This window comes from Thamnophis sirtalis, unplaced genomic scaffold (assembly GCF_051295495.1).
Source record: "Thamnophis sirtalis isolate CommonGarterSnake01/CBP01778 unplaced genomic scaffold, rThaSir2_p1.2 scaffold_13, whole genome shotgun sequence".
Classification (NCBI taxonomy): domain Eukaryota; kingdom Metazoa; phylum Chordata; class Lepidosauria; order Squamata; family Natricidae; genus Thamnophis; species Thamnophis sirtalis.
Genome location: NW_028261393.1, coordinates 46,400,648 through 46,422,735, shown reverse-complemented (window position 1 = coordinate 46,422,735; position 22,088 = coordinate 46,400,648). Strand labels below are relative to the sequence as shown.

Here is a 22,088-nt window from a genome sequence, read left to right as displayed (position 1 = left end):
GCTAAACCTTTGATCTCCGATTGAGCCGAGAGCAATAAAAGATTGCTCCAAGGGAACTTTTTTCCAGGAAAATCCACCCATTTGAAGAGAAAACGTTTGTGCGAATTGTCAATTCTGGGGGAACGTTCGGTTCACAATCAAGTTGAGTGAAACACAAATGAAATGGTGGAGTTGGATACAATCAATCAATCAGAATAGAAACTGGAAGGGACCTTGGAGGTCTTCTAGTCCAGCCCCCTGCTCAAGCAGGAGAACCTATACTATTTCAGATAAGTGGCTGTCCAGTCTCTTCTTAAAAACCGTGACCCGTCAAAACCGCGGTCCACAAAAGCGCGCTCGACGAAAGCGCGCATTTGACGTCATCACAGCGCGATGAAAAAAATTAAAAATTGAAATAAAAATAAAATTAAAGCAAGCCGATTCACATAAAGGTAAGGGTTAGGGTTAGGGTTAGGGTTAGGGTTAGGTTAAGGGTTAGGGTTAGGTTTAGAGTGTTAGGGTTACATTTAGTGTTAGGTTAAGGGTTAGCGTTAGGTTTAGCGTTAGGTTAAGGGTTAGGGTTAGGGTTAGATTTAGGGTTAGGTTAAGGGTTAGGTTTAGGTTTAGGTTTAGGATTAGGATTGGGTTCGGGGGGGTTAGGGTAAGGTTTTCGCTTTATTTTTACATTTTTCGATCACAGCGCGATGTTTTTGTCGCGCTGTGATGACGTCAAATGCGCGCTTTCGTTGAGCGCGATTTTGTCGTCCGCGATTTTGTGGTGGAACCCTTAAAAACCTCCAGTGATGGAGCACCCAAAACATCTGAAGGCATCTGTTGCATTGGTTAATTGTCCTCCCTGTTAGGAATCTTCTCCTTAATCCCAGGTTTGCTTCTTTCCTTGATGATTTTCCATCCATTGTTTCTCATCTTGCCTTCTGGTGCTTTGGGAAATAAGTTGACCCTCTACTTCTTTGTGGCTGCCCCTCAAATACTGGAACACAACCAACACGTTGATCTGGACAGTTCCGATCAGGGCCTGGAGAATATGGTGTTTTCCAAATAACATTTGATAATTGGATACCGATTCAGATTGATTGAATCAGTTTGAATGGTTAAGTTCCAAGCCAGATCAAGGGCTTCAATTTAACAGGGTTTAATCAGCGTGGATTTTGCTGGGTGAGGCTTCATAGTTTCACTCTCCTGCTAAAAAAATAATAATGCAAAGGGGCAAGAGCGAAGTACAGAAAGCCCTCACCTTATGGCCACAGTTGGGATCAAGAACTTCCATTGCTAAGCAAGGTGGTTAACGAAGTGAGATGGGTCTGGGTTTGCAACCTTTTTTGACAGGGTTATTAAGCAGGTCACTGCAGTTGTTGCATGAATCACTTGTCGTTAATTGAATGCGGCTTCCCCATTGACTGCTCGTGGGGAATGTTTCTTTGAATGTTTATTTAATTTGTATGCCGCCCCACTCCTGAGGGGCGGCTAACAACCAAATGGGGGGAAGAGGATACAAAATAGGACAAAAGGCAGACAAAGTAAAAACAACAGCAGTCGCAACAATTCAAGTGGGGCTGGGAACTCATCAGCCCCAGGCCTGCCGGAACAACCAGGTCTTCGTTTTTGGTTTTGGTTTTTGGTTTTTATTTGTATTTGTAGGCCGCCCTTTTCCCTGAGGGGACTCAGGGCGGCTCACAGAAAACCAAGGGAGGGGGGAATACAACATTGAGATTACAACACATAATAAAATAGCAAACAACATGCATACTACATTCGGGCGGGGTAACAGTCCTTATCCCCAGGCCTGACGGGCGAGCCAGTTCTTCAAGGCTATGCGGAAGGCCTGGACGGTGGAGAGAGTACGAATCTCTACGGGGAGCTCGTTCCAAAGGGTCGGGGCCACTGCTGAGAAGGCCCTCCTCCTTGTGGTTGCCAGCCGACACTGGCTGGCCGATGGAATACGGAGGAGGCCTAATCTATGAGATCTTATAGGTCGTAGGGAGGTAATTGGCAGAAGGCGGTCTCTCAAGTATCCAGATCCACTGCCATGTAGGGCTTTATGGGTGATCAATAGCACCTTGAAGCGCATCCGGAGATCGACAGGTAGCCAGCGCAGCTCGCGGAGGATAGGTGTAATGCGGGTGAATCGAGGTACACCCGCAATCACTCGCGCGGCTGCGTTCTGCACTAACTGAAGTCGCCGGATGCTCCTCAAGGGCAGCCCCATGTAGAGCACGTTGCAGTATTCCAGCCTAGAGGTCACAAGGGCCCGAGTGACTGTTGTGAGGGCCTCCCGATTCAGGTAGGGTCGCAACTGGAGCACCAGGCGTACCTGGGCGAATGCCCCCCTGGTCACAGCCGCTATATGGTGGTCGAATGACAGCTGTGGATCCAGGAGGACTCCCAAGTTGCGAACCCTCTCTGAGGGGTGTAAAATTTGACCCCCCAGCCTGAGTGTTGGATTATTGGTCAAATCTTTGGGAGGAAAACACAACAGCCACTCGGTCTTTTCCGGGTTGAGCACAAGCTTGTTAATCCTCATCCAGTCCATAACGGCTTCAAGCCCCCGGTCCATCACGTCCACCGCTTCATTGATTTGGCACGGGGCGGACAGATACAATTGAGTATCGTCCGCATATTGATGGTATCTGATCCCGTGCCTGCGGATGATCTCCCCCAGCGGTTTCATGTAGATGTTGAATAGTAGGGGGGATAAGACCGAACCCTGCGGCACCCCATATTTTAGGGGCTTTGGGGACGATCTCTGCCCTCCCACTAACACCGACTGCGACCTGTCCGAGAGGTAGGAGGAGAACCACCGTAATACGGTGCCTCCCACTCCCACCTCCCGCAGTCGTCGCAGAAGGATACCATGGTCGATGGTATCGAAAGCCGCTGAGAGGTCAAGGAGGACCAGGATGGAGGGATGTCCTTCATCTCTGGCCCTCCAAAGATCATCCATCAATGCGACCAAAGCGGTTTCTGTGCTGTAACCGGGTCTGAAGCCTGACTGGAAGGGGTCTAGATAGTTTGCTTCCTCCAAGGACCGTTGGAGCTGAAAGGCCACCACCTTCTCAACAACCTTCCCCAAAAAGGGGAGGTTGGAGACCGGGCGATAGTTGTTAAGGGCAGCTGGATCCAAGGATGGTTTCTTCAGGAGGGGTCTCACCACCGCCGCTTTCAGTGCGGCGGGGAAGTTCCCCTCCCGAAGGGAGGCGGTTACAACTGCCTGGATCCAGCCTCGTGTCACCTCACTGCAGTTAGAAACCAGCCATGAGGGACACGGATCCAAAGCACAGGTGGAGGAACTTATAGCTCTCATGGCCTTGTCCACATCCCCGGGGGTAACTTCCTGAAACTCAACCCAGAGCTGTTCTACTTGGTCCCCCTGTGCCTCGGCTGGAACTGCAGGTGTGGAGTCCAAGTCCGCCCGAAACCGAGCAATTTTGTCCGCTAAGAATTGGGCATATTCTTCAGCTCTGCCCTGCAAGGGTTCCCCCGTCTCCCTTCTGTTCAATAGGGAGCGGGTTATCCTAAACAGGGCGGCTGGGCGGGACTCAGCGGATGCGACCAGGGAGGCTATGTGTGATCTTTTAGCTGCCCTAAGTGCCCTAGTATATTCCCTGGTGCAGGTGGTTACCATTGCTCGGTTCGATGCGGACTTATCGGACCTCCAACGGTGCTCTAGGCATCTCCTCCGGCGCTTCATCTCCCGGAGCTCCTCGGTGAACCAAGGAGGTCTCCGGGATCCGCCGCCTCGGAGGAGCCGCAGTGGCGCAATCCGGTCGAGGGCCTCTGACGCTGCCGAGTGCCACGCAGCAGCCAGAGTCTCCGCCGGACTGTGGGCGAAAGTGTCAGGAATAACCCCAAGCTCTGTCTGGAACCTTGCTGGCTCCATTCGTGGCTTTGCGGAAAGCCTGGAGGGTGGTGAGGGGTCCGGATCTCCACGGGGAGATCGTTCCAGAGGGCCGGAGCAGACACAGAGAAGGCCCTCCCCTGGGGATTTGCCAGTCGGCACTGGCTGGCAGATGGAATTCGGAGGAGGCCTAATCTGTGGGATCTGATCGGTCGTAGGGAGGTAATTGGCAGCAGGCGGTCTCTCAAGTACCCAGGTCCGATACCATGTAGGGCTTTAAAAGTAACATTTAGCACCTTGAACCGTGTCCGGAGCCCAAAAGGCAGCCAGTGCAGCTCGCGGAGGATAGGTGTCACGTGGGTGTACCGAGGTGCACCCACAATTGCTCGCGCGGCTGCATTCTGGACAAGCTGAAGTCTCCGAATACTCTTCATGTAGAGCGCGTTACAGTAGTCCAGTCTTGAGGTCACAAGGGCGTGAGTGACTATTCGAAGGGCCTCCCGGTCCAGGTAGGGTCGCAATTGGTGCACCAGGCGAACCTGGGCAAATGCCCCCCCTGGTCACAGCCGACAAATGATGTTCTAAAGTCAGCTGCGGGTCCAGGAGGACTCCCAAATTGCGAACCCTTTCTGAGGGGGGTATAATTTCACCCCCCAGCCTGAGAGATGGAGTACATAGCCAATCTTTGGGAGGGAGCATCAATAGCCACTCAGTCTTGTCGGGGAAGCAGCAAGGAAAGTCACAAATGGTGATTCCCATGATCCTGCAAACATTGTACATGCATGCTGGTTGCCAAGGGCCTGTCGGAGTTTGTTGCAGAAATCAAATCCAGAAAGCGCACGCGGATAACTGATTCAGCAGGATTCATTAACTTCTCTTTATATACAGGTGAAACTCGAAAAATTAGAATATCGTGCAAAAGTTCATTTATTTCAGCAATGCAACTTAAAAGGTGAAACTAATATATGAGATAAGACTCATTGCCTGCAAAGCAAGATAGTTCAAGCCGTGATTTGTCATAATTGGGATGATTATGGCTTACAGCTCATGAAAACCCCAAATCCACCATCTCAGAAAATTAGAATATTACATGCAATCAATAAAACAAGCATTGTACATAGAACAATATCGGACCTCTGAAAAGTATAAGCACGCATAGGTCCTCAGTACTTGGTTTGGGCCCCTTTTGCAGCAATTACTGCTTCAATGCAGCATGGCATGGAAGCTATCAGCCTGTGGCACTGCTGAGGTGTTACGGAAGACCAGGATGCTTCAATAGCGGCCTTCAGCTCTTCTGCATTGTTCGGTCTCATGTCTCTCATCTTTCTCTTGGCAATGCCCCATAGATTCTCTATAGGGTTCAGGTCAGGCGAGTTTGCTGGCCAATCAAGCACAGTAATCCCCCAGTCATTGAACCAGGTTTTGGTGCTTTTGGCAGTGTGGGCAGCTGGAAAATGAAGTCAGCATCCCCATAAGGCTCATCTGCGGAAGGAAGCATGAAGTGCTCCAAAATCTCCTGGTAGATGGCTGCGTTGACCCTGGACTTTATAAAGCACAGTGGTCCAAAGTCCCGTTGCCCAGTGGTCCAAAGTCCTCTTTTCTGATGAAAGCACTAAAACTTGGTTCAATGACCGTGGGATTACTATGCTTGATTGGCCTCTCCATTCTTCCTCCATACTCTGGGTCCTTGGTTTCCAAATGAGATGCAAAAGTTGCTCTCAGTGGTTGCAAATCGAGACCTTCCTGTAGTTCAAAAGTAGATCGAGTTTGGTTGTGCAATCATGTCTGGAAATATCTCTCAGCGCTTCTTGAATCCTAACGCAAACTTTGTTCTCTTTCTTCCTCTGTTTTTTTCCTCTCCAGCTACTTCCAACTTAGACCTGGATGTGAAGAAGCCTACCCCACCAAAGCTGTTATGGCATCAACCCGTCAACATATTTTTGGCTCGACCGGTTGGTGTGGAGGATTTACACCATGAAGCTGAGCTCAACCTACAAAGTTTGCTGCAAGGTACTGAATGTCTGTCTGCCTGCCTGTCTTTCTATGTATCTATCATCTAGTTATCATCTAGCTGTCAATCAATCAATATCTATCAATCTATCATCTATCATCTATCTATCATCTATCATCTATCATCCATCTATCATCTGTCTGTCTGTCATCTAGTTATCTATCTATCTATGTATCTATCTATGTATCTATCTATGTATTTATCTATCTATCTATCTATCTATCTATCATCTATCTATCTATCTATCTATCTATCTATCTATCTATCATATATTATCCATCCATCAACTCTCTGTCTATCATCTTTCATCTTTCTCTGTATCTATCATCGATCTATCATCCATCCATCATCTGTCTGTCTATCTTTCTATGTATCTATCATCTATCTATTTATCATCCATCTATCTATCTATCTATCTATCTATCTATCTATCTATCTATCTATCTATCATCCATTCATCATCTGTCTGTGTCATCTTTCTATGTATCTATCATCGATCCATCCATCCATCATCTGTCTCTGTCTGTCTGTCTCTGTCTATTATTTTTCTATGTATCTATCATCTAGTTATCTATCTATCTATCTATCTATCTATCTATCTATCTATCTATCTATCTATCTATCTATTTATCATCTATCATCTATTATCCATTCATCAACTCTCTGTCTGTCATCTTTCTATATATCTATCATCTATCTATCATCCACCCATCATCTGTCTGTCTATCCTTTCTATGTATCTATCATCGATCATCCATCCATCATCTCTGTCTGTCTATCATCTTTCTATGTATCTATCATCTAGTTATCTATCTGTCAATCAATCATCTATCTATCATCTATCTATCATCTATCTATCTAATATGTAGATTGGGGTGTGGGGTTTTTTCCCCTCTTCCTTTCTTCATCAAGGAAATTCCACTCTTCCATCAACCAGTGTTGTTACCTTGGGAGTGGCCATTTTGGGGAGGCAGAAAAAATAATGTTTTGTAATACCACATTTTGGGAAAGAAGGTAAAAAAAAGCTAGCCACTCCTTTACAAAACCCAAATAAAATAACATAAAGAATTCCAGCTTCCAAATTTTTTCAGAGTTCCTCAACAGATAAGCAGTTATGGCTTTAAAAAAGAAGACGTGGGGAAGAAGGCAAGGCCATTTTGAAAAGGTTATTACTCAACTCAACATTGTGTGTTGAAAAACATTTAAAGAGAAAATGAAAGTGCCTTTGCCCAAGGATAGGTGAAAAATGGATTGTATACAAATTATCCTAACTTCTTCCTTCCTTCCTTCCTTCCTTCCTTCCTTCCTTCCTTCCTTTCTTCCTTCCTTTCTTCCCTCTCTCCCTCCCCCTTTTCCCTCTTCCTTCCTTCTTTCCTTTCTTCTTCCCTCCCTACCTTTTCCTTCCTCCCTGCCTCTTCCTTCCCTCCCTCTCCCTCCTTCCCTCCTTCATTCCTTCACTCCCTTCCTCTCTCCCTCACTCCATTCCATCTACCTCCCTTCCTTCCCTCCCCTCTTCCTACCTTCCATCTCCCTTTCCTCCCTACTTCCTTCCCTCCCTTTCTTCCTCCTTTCCTCCCTCCCTTTTCCTTTTTCCCTGCCTCTTCCCTCCCTTCCTCTCCCTCCCTCCTTTATTCCCTCCCTCACTCTCTCCCTTCCTCACTTCCTTCCCTCCCCTCTTCCTCCCTTCCATCTCCCTTCCCTCCCTCCGTTCCTTCCTTTTTTCCTTTCTTCCTTTCTTCCTTCCTTCCTTCCAGAAGAGTACGAGGAGCCATATTCGGATGCCAAGATCTGTGGCCAAACCTTCCGCTATGGCAGCTCCCCTTCAGTGGACAGGCATCTGGAGTGCAGTCCTCGCCCTCCCCCCAACAAACGCATGGAGTTCATCTACATGGTGAGTGTGGTGCTTTGCAGCTTCTTAAGGGAAATATCGGGGGGCTGGTGCAGAGCTGAAGTCCACCTCCAACCTCCAAAAGGACCATGCTGATCCTTTCCCCCCCTCAATGCCACTTTCTGACAGCCTCCAAGCCAGCAAGTGAAGGAGAACGAAACCGCATCCCTGGGGGTAAGAGTGCTGGAGCCTTCGCTTAGCTTGCCTGCTACCCCAGACAAACACACAGCCTGGGCCCACGGATCCCCCCTGCCCGCTCTGGAGGAAAAGAGATTGCAACAGCCCTGTTCCACTCAAGCCAACATCGTCCCTATCAACGTCTCAGGTAGAGTAGATCGTGGCTGCGTGCGTGCGTGCGTGCATGTATGCGTCAGTAGTGGGATTCAATTTTTTTTACTACCGGTTCTGTGGGCGTGGCTTGGTGGGCGTGGCGTGGCCTGGTGGGCGTGGCAGGGGAAGGATGCTGTAAAATCTCCATTCCTTCCCCACTCCAAGGGAAGGATACTGTAGTCTCAACATCTTTTTTATAGTGTGGTGACCAAAACTGGATGCAGTACTCCAGGTGTGGCCTTACTAAGACCTTGTAGAGTGGTATTAGTACCTCCCTTGATATTGATTGCATCTTTTTGGCTGCCGCCGCACACTGCTGGCTCATATTTAGTGCCAAGATCCCTTTCACAGTTATTGCTAATAAGCTTGGTTGTTGTAATATAGTTGCAGAGCCACGCTGAACCACACAGGAGAAAACAAACTCCTAAAACCCCATAACATCCTGATAGTTCATAACATAACATCCTGAGATGTGCCCTACCAATGACGCCCAGGATTTGACCATATATAGACAGAACTTCTCTGAGCAGTAGATTAGAAATTGTACTTTTACAGGCTGTTTTTAACCACATGCTATTGCCCCTCCTGCCTTTGTCCTATCTCAATAAAAGGGGCTACCAGACCCCCAATCTGGGTCGTCGCTCCATCCCGAGAAAGTTCGTGTCTTGTCTTTTCTCAACATTGGCCTCATGGGTGAACCACGAGAACGTTACACTTGGTCTCACCCAGTCTATATTTGTACTTTTGGTTTTTCTTGCCTAAGCGTAAGACTTTACTTTTCTCTACACTACTGAATTTCATTTTGTTAGAGAGGGCCCAGTGTTCAGTTCTGTCAAGCCGAGATTGAGAAGCACTGAGTGAAGGTCATCTCCCTTCCTTGTCTGCTATCATCTTCTGGGCTTCCTTGTCTCCTCTTGGACCGTTGAATCTCTTTTGTCTCGGCTATAGGGCAGCCATTCGCTCGTCACGCCAGTGCACGACACTCTCTGTTCAATACCGAGACGGCCATGAATCCCAAGTCGTTGCTGCGCCGAAGACGGACCGTGATTGGTTTCCCCCACCTCTCTCTACGTGATCCAGGTGAGCAACTGGTGGGGCAGCTGCTCCCGTGCTCCCTTGGTTTTTATCAGTTAGCAATAGCAGTTAGACTTATATACTGCTTCATAGGGCTTTCAGCCTTCTCTAAGCGGTTTACAGAGTAAGTATTTTGCCCCCAACAACAATCCAGGTCCTCATTTTACCCACCTCGGAAGGATGGAAGGCTGAGTCAACCCTGAGCCGGTGAGATTTGAACAGCCGAACTGCAGTCAGCTGAAGTAGCCTGCAGTGCTGTATTTAACCACTGCGCCACCTCGGCTCTTTTGTGGGTCAGCAGCGGTCATAAAGATATATATTTTATTTGTGGATTTAAAATGCATGTTACATCCGAGTTTATTGGGTGGCTCAGTGGCTAAGATGCCAAGCACGTCAATCAGAAAGGTCAGCAGTTCGGCAGTTCGAATCCCTAGTGCCACGTAATGGAGTGAGCTCCCGTTACTTGTCCCAGCTTCTGCCAACCTAGCAGTTCGAAAGCACATAAAAATGCAAGTAGAAAAATAGGAACCCCCTTTGGTGGGAAGGTAACAGCGTTCCGTGCGCCTTCGACGTTTAGTCATGCCGGCCACATGACCATGGAGACATCTTCGGACAGCAGTGGCTCTTCGGCTTTGAAACAGAGCTTAGCACCGCCTCCTAGAGTCAGGAACGACTAGCACATATGTGTGAGGGGAACCTTTACTTTTACATCTGAGGCTGAATAGAAGGGTCTTGCTTTTTTTAAAAAAAATGCTATGTTGTGTATCTAAGCAAGGAGTATCCAACCTTGGCAACTTTAAGACCTATGGACTTCAATTCCCAGAATTCCCCAGCTGGCTTGAACAGGCAGAATTCTGGGAGTTGAAGTCCACAGGTCTTAAAAGTCACCCAGGTTGGACACCCCTGATCTAAGTCAGGAGCCATACAAGAAGGAGAGCTTCTCTACTCTGTTTTCATCCTTGCCTTTCTAACTCTCCTCTAGGAAGTAGCAATGGGCCCATCCTCAACCCACCGGCCACCATAGCCGAGTCCATCTCTTGCAATTTTGTCCCTGACGTGGTCAATGGGAGGAGCTCCACTCGCCAAGCCCGTTCTCCTCATTCCCGGCCCCAGCTGAGAAAGACCTTCAGTGATCTTGGAGGGGTCCTACAGGGACGAGGTTGCCAAACCCAAGCAGGCCGTGCTGAGAACTCCAAGGTGATGTATGCCAGCCCATTGTGCAACGGCCCCAGAGAGGACTCCGTCTTCTCCCCTGGTTGTGGCACATCCTCCTTCTGCTACACCAACTCGCCTGCGAGTCAAAACCAGGTGGCAGCAGAGAGCGCCTCTGCGATGTCTCCTTGCACACCTAGGGACACTCCAGAGGCCAGTCAGCCATCTTCCTTCTTCATCAGCCAAGACAATATATCTGGGAGCAACGAGTGTGGGACGTTTTGCGCTTCTCCCGAGTCACCCTTGGAGGCTGAAGGAAGCTCAAGGTGTGGAAGAAGAGACCTCAAAGTCCCCATAGCCCTTGTCAACACAAGCGAAGAGGAACCTTCCCAACTGGAGAGGGAACGAATCATGTGCCGGTTCCGCGAGAGGTCGCTCTCTGTCCCTACGGACACAGCCTCCCTGTGCTCAGTGGACATTGGGGGCAGTGAGACCTGTGGCCTTAGTTATCCCAGCGCCAGTTCAGAAGGGAGCACGAGCACCGATAACCTCTCCCTGGCTGTGGAGCAGGAGGCCCGGAAACAACGCCGACAACGGACCAAGAGCATCTCCCTCAAGAAGGCCAAGAAGAAACCTTGTCCACCCACCCGCAGCGTCTCCTTGATCAAGGAAGGGCACGTCAGTGAAACCGAAGAGGGCAGTGAGGCACTGCCCCAGGATCAGAGACCCAAAAGTCTTTATTTGCTGCCTGACGCCCAGGTCCACCACCAAGTCCAAGGGGACCCGGCGAGGGAATTGGAGAGCAGGTCATACGTCCAGCAGGGTTTTGTTCCTGAATGGAATTCCGGGGATCCGTATTGCTCTTTGTCTGGATCCAGCACTGCGACTGGGACCACTGTCATTGAACTGTCCAAAGTACGTGGTAGTTCCGAGTCCCTCCCTTCTCCTTCCATCTCCCGGGCCACCACCCCATCTCACCTCTGTGCCGACATGAGTTTGAAGACCTCTTCCCCGGGGAGGTTGACGGGGGTCATGTCTCCTTCCAGTGGCTACTCCAGTCAATCCGAAACGCCAACCCCAACAGTTCCTACAGCTGTGGTCCTGGGTCACGCTCCTCACCAGAGTGGACGGATGAGGCCCCTCGTGCCGGAGAGGAAATCTTCCCTACCTCCGGTTTCTCCCATAGAGCGAAGCCCCAAGTCTCGTCTCTCCTTTGACCTGCCATTTGCCCCGCCGACACATCTGGACCTCTCGGGCTTGAAGATCACACACAAAAGCAAAGCCAAAGTAAGCCGACACCACTCGGATTCTACCTTTGGAGCCAAGTTGGGCCCCAAACTGAGCCCGGTGCAGCCAGTGATGCCGATGGTGACCCAGCTAGACCTGCGTTCTGTCCGTTTGCGCTCCGTCAGCCGATCCGAGACTGAGGATAACCTGGACAGTCTGGAGCTACTTGAGGAACCTGGCAAGAAGATCCGGCCCCCGGTGGCAGAAAAACCACCCCTCTCCCGAAGGCCACCCATGCTGTTGCATAAAACGCCACCGGTCCAGGAGGAGTCCCCTGTGAGCTCCCCGACTTCTCCGGCGGCACCCCAGGAGTTGGTCCCTGCAGAGAACATTTATATGATGGCCAGGAGGCCAGACCACTTGTGGGGTGCCAGCACATGGAGCCCCACACAATCCCCTTCTGCTGAGGGGGCAGCTTCTCCCACCCAAGGCATCTCGGGGACATTCTTCTCCACTGCACGGAGGCTCTCTGAGGAAAGCTTGGAGGAGGATGAGCAGACGAAGGCCAAGGTTTTCGATGAGGCGGTGCCCGGGGGAGAGAGCCGTAAAACTAAAGTCCCACCTCCTGTCCCAAAGAAGCCTAATGTGCTTTACTTGCCCTTGGCGACTTCCCCACTCCATCCAGGGCCTTGTCCTGGGGATCAGAGGTTGCCTCCTAGCCCGGTCATCATGCTAGATGAGGATTCTGCCTACTCAGAACTGGCTACCTACAAAGTGCCATCTCCAGTTGCCAATGAGGTGAATGTAAGTCCAATTTCTGCAGACCTGTCATGGGGAGACATTCCAGGTAAGCCCTCTTGCTTTTCCTACTTCAGGGTGATCGAAGGAAGGCCTTAGTTCCTTAGTTAAGGAGTAAATGCAAACGAAGGAGAAATTTCCTGACTGTGAGAACGCCCTGCCTCCAGAAGTTGTGGGTGCTCCATCACTGGAGTTTTTCAAGAAGAGATTGGACAGTCATTTGTCCAGGATGGCATAGGCTCTCCTGCTTGAGCAGGCGGTTGGATTAGAAGACCTTCAAGGTCCCTTCCAACCAGATTACTCTGTGTTCTATCTCTGATGATTGTTCTTCCTTGGGACTTCGTAGAAGTTCAATATCTGGAACCATGGGTGCTTTCCACAGATGACAACACACCTTACAGGATTTTTCAGGTCACACTTGTGAGGCTCGCACAGCATTTTTAACTGAAATGAAACACCCAACAACTAAACACAGCCTTCCCCGACGTGCCTTCCCTATGGACTTTGACTCCCAGGATTCTCTGCAGTGGTCTTGTTGCTATGGAATTCCAGGCACTGGTCAAAAATATCTGCAGAATGTGTAGGATGGGACACTCAGCTAATGTATGCTAATATATTGTTGTGGCTCGCCAGTGGCCAGCAAATTCAGACAGTGAGGAGGTTGGGGAGGAAGATGGGCCAGTCCTGGAGTCTGGGGAAGGCTCTGATGAGGGCTCTGTGTTGGAGGCAGAGAGGGGGCCAGAGCCGTATGCCAGTTATCAGCTGCCTGATAAGTCAGTCAGCTGATAACGGAGTCAGACATCAGTGAGGCAGATGAACAGCTGGAGCCTGTTCCCAGTGTGTGCATGCACAGAGTTGCCAGACGAAGGGAACAGCTAAAGAACAGGGGTCAACTTGGGAGTAAGGCCACAGCGGGATGATGAATGGCCCCTTAAGGAAATCAAAGAGAAGCGAAAGGGGAGGGATGTTTTCAGGAGACAATTAGTTCATTCCTGCATTCTTGCCAAGTATGTTGGTGTCTGAAAGATATCGGCGTGGCCATTCACCAAGCCTGATAAAGGTTGGTAATATCTTGAAAGACTGTGGGTTGGGACTTTGCTGGACAGGAATTCACTGTAAATTAAATAAAGGAGGTTTATCAGGACGAGGATTCGGCTTCGTGCTACTGGCGAAGCCTCAGTCAGAACAGATATTTATGGCGTAGGTCTTGAAGATTAGGGGATGCAAACATCGAGTCAACCACTAGATAGCAGCAAAGAGAGAAAGAAAATTGTTTTCACCATTCTGTGGCCAACTGGATGGTTTCCTGAGGACGGTGGGAAGACTCAAACCAATATCTTTCAAACAAAGTGCTCCACCTTATTTTATTGCCCTTCCTTCGTACGCAGATGCTGCCTATCACTGTTTGAGGGACGCCCTGTTACTTTTTGTGTCCTACTTGCTCTCTGAATCCCACTTGTAGGAAGCAACCTATTTTTTTTCCAAGGCTCTCTTTTACTTTTCTGTAGGGAATTCTGTGGGTTTGAGGAGCAAAGAAAAAGGCTTTGTAAACGACAAAACAGCCGAGTCCATAACCGAGGAAGATGACGATGTCTTTGTGACAACCCGAACCACAGAAGATTTATTCACCGTCATTCACAGGTGAGAGTCTATCCAGGGGACAACTCTTGAAAGAGCATTCTGGGCTGCTTGCCCAACCCACATCCCTGGGGCTACCTCCCCTCCCACTAGCCAGTCTGCTTTGAGTGAGAGCAAGACCTAGGTAGAATTCATCTTCCTTTCTCGTGGCCCTGTTGCTCTTTGTGTTTATCCGGCAGAGGTGCAGAAGGTTCCTTTGGCAGATCTTCTAAACCGGGGTGTCAAACTCAATTTCACTGAGGGCTGTATCAGGGTTGTGTTTGTCCTTGATGGGTTGGGGTAAGTGTGCTAGGGTGGGTGTGACCAGCTCGACATCACTCATGTTGGGGGCACCCATGGTGGCCTGAGCACTGCCAGCGAAAACGGGCTCCCGAGCTCCGTTTTCAGCTGCGACAGCCTCCTGCAACACTCTGTCAGTGAAAACCGAGCTCAGGAGGGTCGCACACAGCCCTCCCGAGCTCCATTTTTGCTGGCAGAGGCACTGCGGGCCGATCTCTCACTGTTTCTAGGGCGGCCCCATTGGCCAGATCTAAGCACACCGCAGGCTGGTTTGACACCCCTGTTCTAAACATTCACAATCGGCAGCCTTTGAAGCACAGGCCCCAGCCTTCCTCCTGTTTACTTTCTTGCAAAATCCTCCCCCTCAATCCCAACATGTGAAATCTGGGGACACACTGCCAGATAAGAACAATTTTCCGCTTAGAAAAGTAGAGACTTACATAGCAGGCTTCCTATGTTACTTTTTTTGAAAGCTACCCACCTCTTTCCAAGGTTGGGGGGGGGAGAACTGACCATTCCAGCCCCATCAGTTCAATTCCCCAGCCTCAAATATTGATGATGTTACCTAGTCAGGCAATGAAATGTCTGCAAGAAAACAACCAAGTTCAGAGAGCACCAAGGACCCCACATTTCAACCCTGAGCTACAAATATTCTCTTCTATGGCACTTTGAGCTCTTGCAGATGATGGATGGATGGATGGGTGGATGGATGGATGGATGGATGGATGGATGGGTGGGTGGGTGGGTGGGTGGATGGATGGATGGATGGATGGATGGATGGATGGATGGATGGATGATGGATGGGATTGACGGGTGAATGGATGGATGGATGGATGGATGGATGGATGGATGGATGGATGGATGGATGGATGGATGATAGATGAATGGAGGATGGATGAATGGAGGATGGATGGAAGATGGATGGATGAATGCATGGATAGATGCTTGGGGATAGATGGATGATGGATGATTGATGGATGCATGGATAGATACATGGATCGATGCATGAATGGATGGAGGATGGAGGGATGGATGGATGATGGATGGATTGATGAATGGATAGAAACATGGATGGGATGCATGAATGGAGGATGGATGCATGGATGGATGCATGGATAGATGCATGGATGGATGGGTGATGGATGCATGAATGGATGATGGATGGATGGATGGTTGGATAGATGAATAGATGATTTGTAGCTTGTACCATTAGAAATATTTCCCTAGCTTCTAGATGGCTCACAAGTGTTGCTTGTGCTAGCGGCCATCATCACTCCATTTCTCCCTTGGTTTCTTCTCATCATCCCTTTGTTCACAGATCCAAGCGGAAGTTACTGGGTTGGAAGGAACCCACTGACTCCTTTGGCAACCGACCAAATTCCCAGATGCCCACCAAGACCATCGCAGGGCTTGTGATCAACGAATGCCCTTCCAGCACAAGCAGAACCTCCAGCAAGAACGAGGACTTTAAGGCTCTCCTTCAGAAGAAAGGGGGCAAAGGAGCCTCAGGCATCCGAACATCTGCAGCCGAACTTCTCAAGACCACCAATCCTTTGGCTCGGAGGGTCATGACGGAGTTTACTGTGGACGGGACAATCCCAGGCTCCAAAATCCAGCCCTGAGTTTCTTTTAAAGAACTCTTCTTTGCAGTCTATGCCCCTTATACTTCTCATCCTCTTCCGAGTTGACCTTAGGAGTAAGTCTGTTTCCCCTTGAAGCTTCAGCATTCCTGGTTGATTTGTTCCCCACAGCCAAAACTTTTTTCTGGGTTTTTAATGGGCAGGGAGGATGGTTGGGTGAATCAGTGAGGAAGAGGATGAGGAGATGACTCTCTAGATTCAAGAAAAGTGTCTTAAATGAAGAGCACACCCATCATCCCTCGTGGAACTTGCCCCACACTTCTCCTCTTAAGAGACCGAATTTTTCTTTCCTTTCCTGGGTTAGACCAAGAGAACTTGCACAATGGATGTATCTAGAAAGGGCTACCACAGGTGGGTGTCAGAGTTAGGCCTCTCCTCCCTGATTGCATGAGGAACAAAATCTCTCTCCTTCTCCTTCTCTCTTCCCTTCTTTCTCTCTTCCCTTTTTTCTCACTTTCCTTCTTTCTCTCTCTCTCTCTCTCTTTTCTTTTTCCAGGTGTACAAAATTGGGAGCTCCTCATGTTTGATTTCTTCTCCGCAACAGCTAACTTGGAACTGTCCAGTTTCTTTGGCATGTGGTACTTTTAAGTGCTTGTAGGATTATAATATGCAGCTGTTGTGGCTTTTCTTCTTTTTAAACACACACACACACACAAACACAAAATCTGGGTTTTTTATTTTTTATTTTCAACTTTAGGTTTGCAAAACTTTTTAGGAGTTTTGACCAACGAGTCACTTTAGAGAGACGAGGCTGAAAACTAAGAGTTGTCTTTTGGGTACAAATGTTTTTGTCCAATTGATGAAATGTTGTCAAACGCAGGTACAGATGGGGTAGAGCTTGCGTCACAACGATACAACACTGCTGTTGTTGCTTGCTCTCCCCTTGATGGCTCCACACAGAGGATGAAAACTGCTTAACAGGATATCCCTAGGGAGATAAAACTAATTTGAAAGAGAAGAATGGAGAAAAAAAGATGGAGATAAATATTGGTGGGGTTTTTCCCCCCCTCCCTTGTCAAAGCGAAGTTGGAAGAATTTCCAGGTCTTCTTAAACGAGTTAGTGGGATTTCTATATTTCTGGTCATTCTGAGGCTGTCATTTTTCCATACGTATTTTGGGAAACTGCATAGATCACTACTGGCAAAGAATTCCTTTTCTCAGCCCTCTCCCCAATTGTCTTTAAAGAATACTCCCTGCCAACATACTGGTGCACTTTGCATATTTATATATAACTTAGGTGTCGGCAACCTTAAATACTCAAAGAGCCACAAAGGTCCTAACCGAAAGCCCTCCGTTCAATTCTGGAGCCGACCGGAAGTCCGGTTCCCCCACCATAGAGTCTCCTCCTAGCGTGGCGTCCTTTTTCTTCTGCCATCCGGAAGTCTGGTTTTCCCCACCATAGAGTCTCTTCCTAGCATGGCATCCTTTTTCTTCTGCCATCCGGAAGTCCGGTTCCCCCACCATAGAGTCTCCTCCTAGCATGTCACCCTTTTTCTTCTGCCATCCGGAAGTCCAGTTTCCCCACCATAGAGTCTCCTCCTAGCATGGCATCCTTTTTCTTCTGTCATCCGGAAGTCTGGTTCCCCCGCCATAGAGTCTCCTCCTAGCATGGCATCCTTTTTCTTCTGCCATCCGGAAGTCTGGTTCCCCCCACCATAGAGTCTCCTCCTAGCGTGGCATCCTTTTCCCCCTACCTGTCCTAACCAAAAGCCCTATCAATTGTGGAGCCAACCGTCGACAGGGAGCCTCAGTAGAGGGATGAAAGAGCCACATGCGGCTCCAGAGCTGCCGGTTGCTGGCCCCTGCCTTAACTAGTCCATTGAATCTGATGCATACAAAAACCAGTAGGTTAGCCCCAAAACCCTCATCCTACCTGTTCAGCTATGATCTCCTCTGTTGTGCCATGACTTGCATGTCTTATTTCTTATTTTATTTTTTTTGCTTAGGGCCTCGTTTTCTACTCCCTCGGCGAATGCATTAGGCAGAGGCAACAGAAACCAAGCTGAGGATGATAGGTTTAGATGCAAAGACAATCATTAGAATTACCCAGCATGCTTGCTATTAAATGATGTAGGCTTTCCCTGCTTTGTGGGCTGCCCTGCAGTGCTGTTAGCATCTAGCTGTGTTTTGTCAACCTTGAGTGCTTGAAAATATATCGGACTTCAACTCCCAGAATTCCACCAGGATTCAACTCCCAGAATTCCAGGTTAGCTGGGGAATTCTGGGGTTGAAGTCCACATATCTTCAAGCAACCAAGGTTGAAGAACAATGCTACACACACACACACACACACACACACACACACACACACACACACATACACATACAGACGCCAATCCATGCATTAATGCTTTTCTATGTTCTTGGTTCCCTATTCTTCATAGATTCTGTGAGTGCAGCATAACTCCGGAGGACTAGGGCAAAACATACAATATTTCCAATTTGTGTTTTAAACGAATCTAGTATCTGATGTTCTGAACAAATTGACAGAATAACAATATTTAAAAAACAACAACAACATCTTGTCAGTTTATTCTGGAATGAATCAAAATTCTAACCAGGCACCTGGAAAAACGAAGCCTAGTTAACTAATGCAAAGTTATTTCTCCAGGATGCCTTTTTTATGTAACAAAGGCCAAAACAAATGGAGTGGTCTAATTACAGCCGAATTTAAAAACAAGAATTTCAAAATTGTTTTGATCATTTCCCCAACGGTTAGTTAAATTTAAAGGGGTTTCATAGCATCACACAAAGATCATTGAGTGATATAAAACCTGTCCTGATTATTGTTATTTTGGCACTACAATGACTAAATGACTCTAGAAGAAATTGAAAATCAATAGTGCGGACATGGCTATCGTCAGAGGCATCCAACTGTTCTATCTTTGTCATTTTAACACAAGATGACTCTTCCACATTTGAAGGAACATAGTCCCATTGCCCCCCCCCACCCAGCAGAAAAACAAAAATTATAGTATTTTTGGAGTATAAGACGCACCTTTTTCCCTCAAAAAAAGAGTGAAAATCTGGATGCGTCTTATACCTGAATACAGCATTTTTGGCCTCCTGAAACAATAGCAATAGCAATAGCAGTTAGACTTATATACCGCTTCATAGGGCTTTCAGCCCTCTCTAAGCGGTTTACAGAGTCAGCATATTGCCCCCAACAACAATCTGGGTCGTCATTTTACCCACCTCGGAAGGATGGAAGGCTGAGTCAACCCTGAGCCGGTGAGATTTGAACAGCCGAACTGCAGAACTAGCAGTCAGCTGAAGTGGTCTGCAGTTCTGCACTCTACCCACTGCGCCACCCATCCCCTTTGCATAGCCTTTAGGAGACTTCCAAAGTGGGCCATTTTTTACTTGTTTTTGCTCCCCCCCCAGCCCCCAGGAGCATTCTACAAGCCTCCTAAAGGCTATTCATGCCCCCCCTTTTTTTTTACGAAAAAATGGGTCCATTTTTGTGAAAAACAGACCGTTTTGGGGAAGTCTGCAGAGTACAAAAACTTTTTTAAATTTGCCCCTCCAAAATCTTGGTGCGTCTTATACTCCAAAAGAATACGGTAGAACAAAATTTCAGGACTCTCGAATTTTACATGGTCATACTGGACAAAAATGATTTGCCAAAGGATTTTATTTTCTTTTTATTTTTTGGAGAAGGGGTGGGAAGTTTCAAAAGGGTAGATGTTGAATGGCAAATTTGAGACGACTTGAAATGAATGTTAAATTCCTGATACAACCTTAGAAACCGTAGTTGCAGGAGGTGGTCCCTGACTCACAACCACAATACTTCCGTTGCTCAGCAAGACAATTGTTAAGCGATCACACCCAATTGTGTTGCCTTTTTGCCGCAGTCGTTAGGTCAGTCACCGCAGTTTCTAAGTGAATCAGGTGGTCCTTAAGCCATTGACTTTGCTGGTTGGGAAGTGATCACATGACCACAGGACAGGGCAACTGTCATCAGTACATGCCAGTTGCCAAGTGCCCAAATTTTGATCACATGAACAAGAGACTGCTGCCTTGGTCGTAAGTGAGAAAACCTATCATAAATCAACTTTTTCCTCGTGTCGTCGTAACTTTGGAACTAAACAGAGGGTTGTAAGTCCAGGACGGCCTGCTGCAACAAAATGCACCATTCCTCCTCCCTTTATCCTGAATTTTGTTTACAAAATGTCAGTGTCAAAGTTCTTTGGTTTGGAGCCATGACAGTGAAATGGACATGACATTCATTTTAGTTCGAGAGAACGTTTATGTATAACTTGCAGGCTTTAGCATTTGTTTGCCTAAAAATAATCTTTCTGAATGCTAAATTGCTCTTTATAAGAGTTGTTCGACAATTGCCGATGTAGAGTTAGACAACAGCTGGGACCTAACACGGTCTTCACTGCAACCATTAATTTTATTAATGCTTTATCACAGCTTTTCCCCAAGAACTTGGAAGGGTTACTTGCTGAGAATTTCCGTTTTATTTCCAAAACTCCAGTCCAATTTAAAAAGTGAAATACAATGTAAGTCCAATCAGGCTTCCGGCAGTAAAAAAAAAAAAAAAAAAAGAGGGGGAAAGGAAACCTTCAATTGACCATGCCTTAAATCTGCCGCTTACTCTCTCATCAGTCTTTATTTTGAATTAAATCTCCAGATTTAGGGTGTTCTCTCTCCAATTAAAAAAAATTTAAAACTCTCACCAAAACAACATGCTTCTCTTCTGCCCTTGCGTTACGGAGCTGTCAGCAGTTCCAGCAGCCTAATGGCTGACACATTCACCGGCAAGAGGGGCTTTTTCCCGGATCACCAGAGACTTTGCGGGTATCTCTGGAATCGACAGGGTATACCCCTACCTGTCACTGTCTCTACGGGATGGTTTAGGTCCAGTTGGACCATCCGGGTGACCAGAATTCAGTGGCGATCCTGGTGCTCCAGGAAAGTCCGTCATTTCACCACAACATCAAACCCCTCCCCTTGCAACCATTAATTTTATTAATGCTTTATCACAGCTCTTCCCCAAGAACTTGGAAGTGTTGCTTGCTGAGAATTTCCGTTTTATTTTCAAAATTCCAATTAATTTTCCTGCTTGCCGGAGCTTCTGAGGTTTTCATCTAACAGATTTAGAAGGCAATCCTCGACTTACGACCACAGCCCAACATTTCCATCGCTAAGCCCGACAGTGGTGATGTGAATTTTGCCCCATTTTACGACCTTCTTTGCCAGAGTTGTTAAATGAATCACTGAAGGTGTTAAGCTAGTAAACCCAGTGGATCAGTGGATCAGTGGATCTGGCTTCCCCCTCAATTTGGTTTGTCAGAAGGTCGCAAAAGTGGATCACGTAACTCCGGGACTCTGCAACCATTATAAATATGAGCCAGTTGCCCAAGTTTCTGAATTTTGATCACACGCTGCAACGGTCATAAGGGTGAAACTTGGTCACAACTCGCTTTTTTCAGTGCTGTTGTAACTTTGAACAGTCATTATAAGTGAACTGTTGTAAGTCGAGGATTAACTGAGCTTTATCCCGCCGAACCGTGCCAGAGAAAGGCCTAGTGGTTGCATTCACCTAAACGTGCTCAGCTTGGTTTGTGTTAACCTCGGTTTAAGTGTGCGTGGGGGGAGGGGAGGAGGTTGATGTGGCTTTGTGTGGTGCAAACCCCGTTTAGTTAACGATGCAGTGTGTATTTTGTGCAGACCCAAAGAATGGGTTATTTCCCGTAACTCAGTTAAGCATGGTTGTATGGATGCAGCCTCTGGCTTCCTTGTTACCAAAAAGTGCCCCTAACGAAACAGGGTAAGCGCCCTTAGCGATCTTGCTACCAGGAGCCGACAGCAATTTGTCACATATGCAGAATGAAAACAGGGTGACTTTGTTTAATATAGATGTATATAGAAATATATGTATTCAAAGCTTAGTTTTCTATGAATCCTGCTGTATCTTACCTGCCTGTATGAAATTCAACCTATCCTGCCTGAGCATATTCAATTTATTGCTGGATTGTATCAGGATTTAATTTTCTCTGTCTGGATTGTGGTTTCTTTTTCTTTTTTTTTCTTTCTTGGCGGCGGGGCTGGGCTGGGAGGGGGGGGGAGAGGAAGCAGTTATCTGCATAAAAAGCGAGCCAAGGTTTAAATTTAAACCCAATGGAATAGAATTGAATAGAATTGAATTGAATTTATTGCATTTATATGCCGCCCTTTTCCCCGAAGGGGACTCAGGGCAGCTCACAA

At 47.6% G+C, this 22,088-nt stretch overlaps 1 protein-coding gene across 4 annotated transcripts in view; it reads left to right on the top strand.

The window, feature by feature from the left end:
• Positions 1-22,088, top strand: part of NHSL2 (NHS like 2) — a 118,191-nt gene that overhangs the window by 65,257 nt on the left and 30,846 nt on the right. For 2 of the 4 annotated variants that reach the window (XM_087727748.1, XM_087727746.1), the window contains exons 2-8: positions 5,699-5,845; positions 7,601-7,737; positions 7,864-8,059; positions 9,013-9,144; positions 10,121-12,364; positions 13,824-13,956; positions 15,551-19,032. In XM_087727748.1, coding sequence (XP_087583874.1) covers positions 5,699-5,845; positions 7,601-7,737; positions 7,864-8,059; positions 9,013-9,144; positions 10,121-12,364; positions 13,824-13,956; positions 15,551-15,854 — 3,293 coding nt within the window. In that variant the 3' untranslated portion in view covers positions 15,855-19,032. Of the gene's footprint in view, positions 1-5,698; positions 5,846-7,600; positions 7,738-7,863; positions 8,060-9,012; positions 9,145-10,120; positions 12,365-13,823; positions 13,957-15,550; positions 19,033-22,088 lie in introns of those variants that run through there. The other 2 variants (XM_087727747.1, XM_087727749.1) reach the window with 2 other exon arrangements.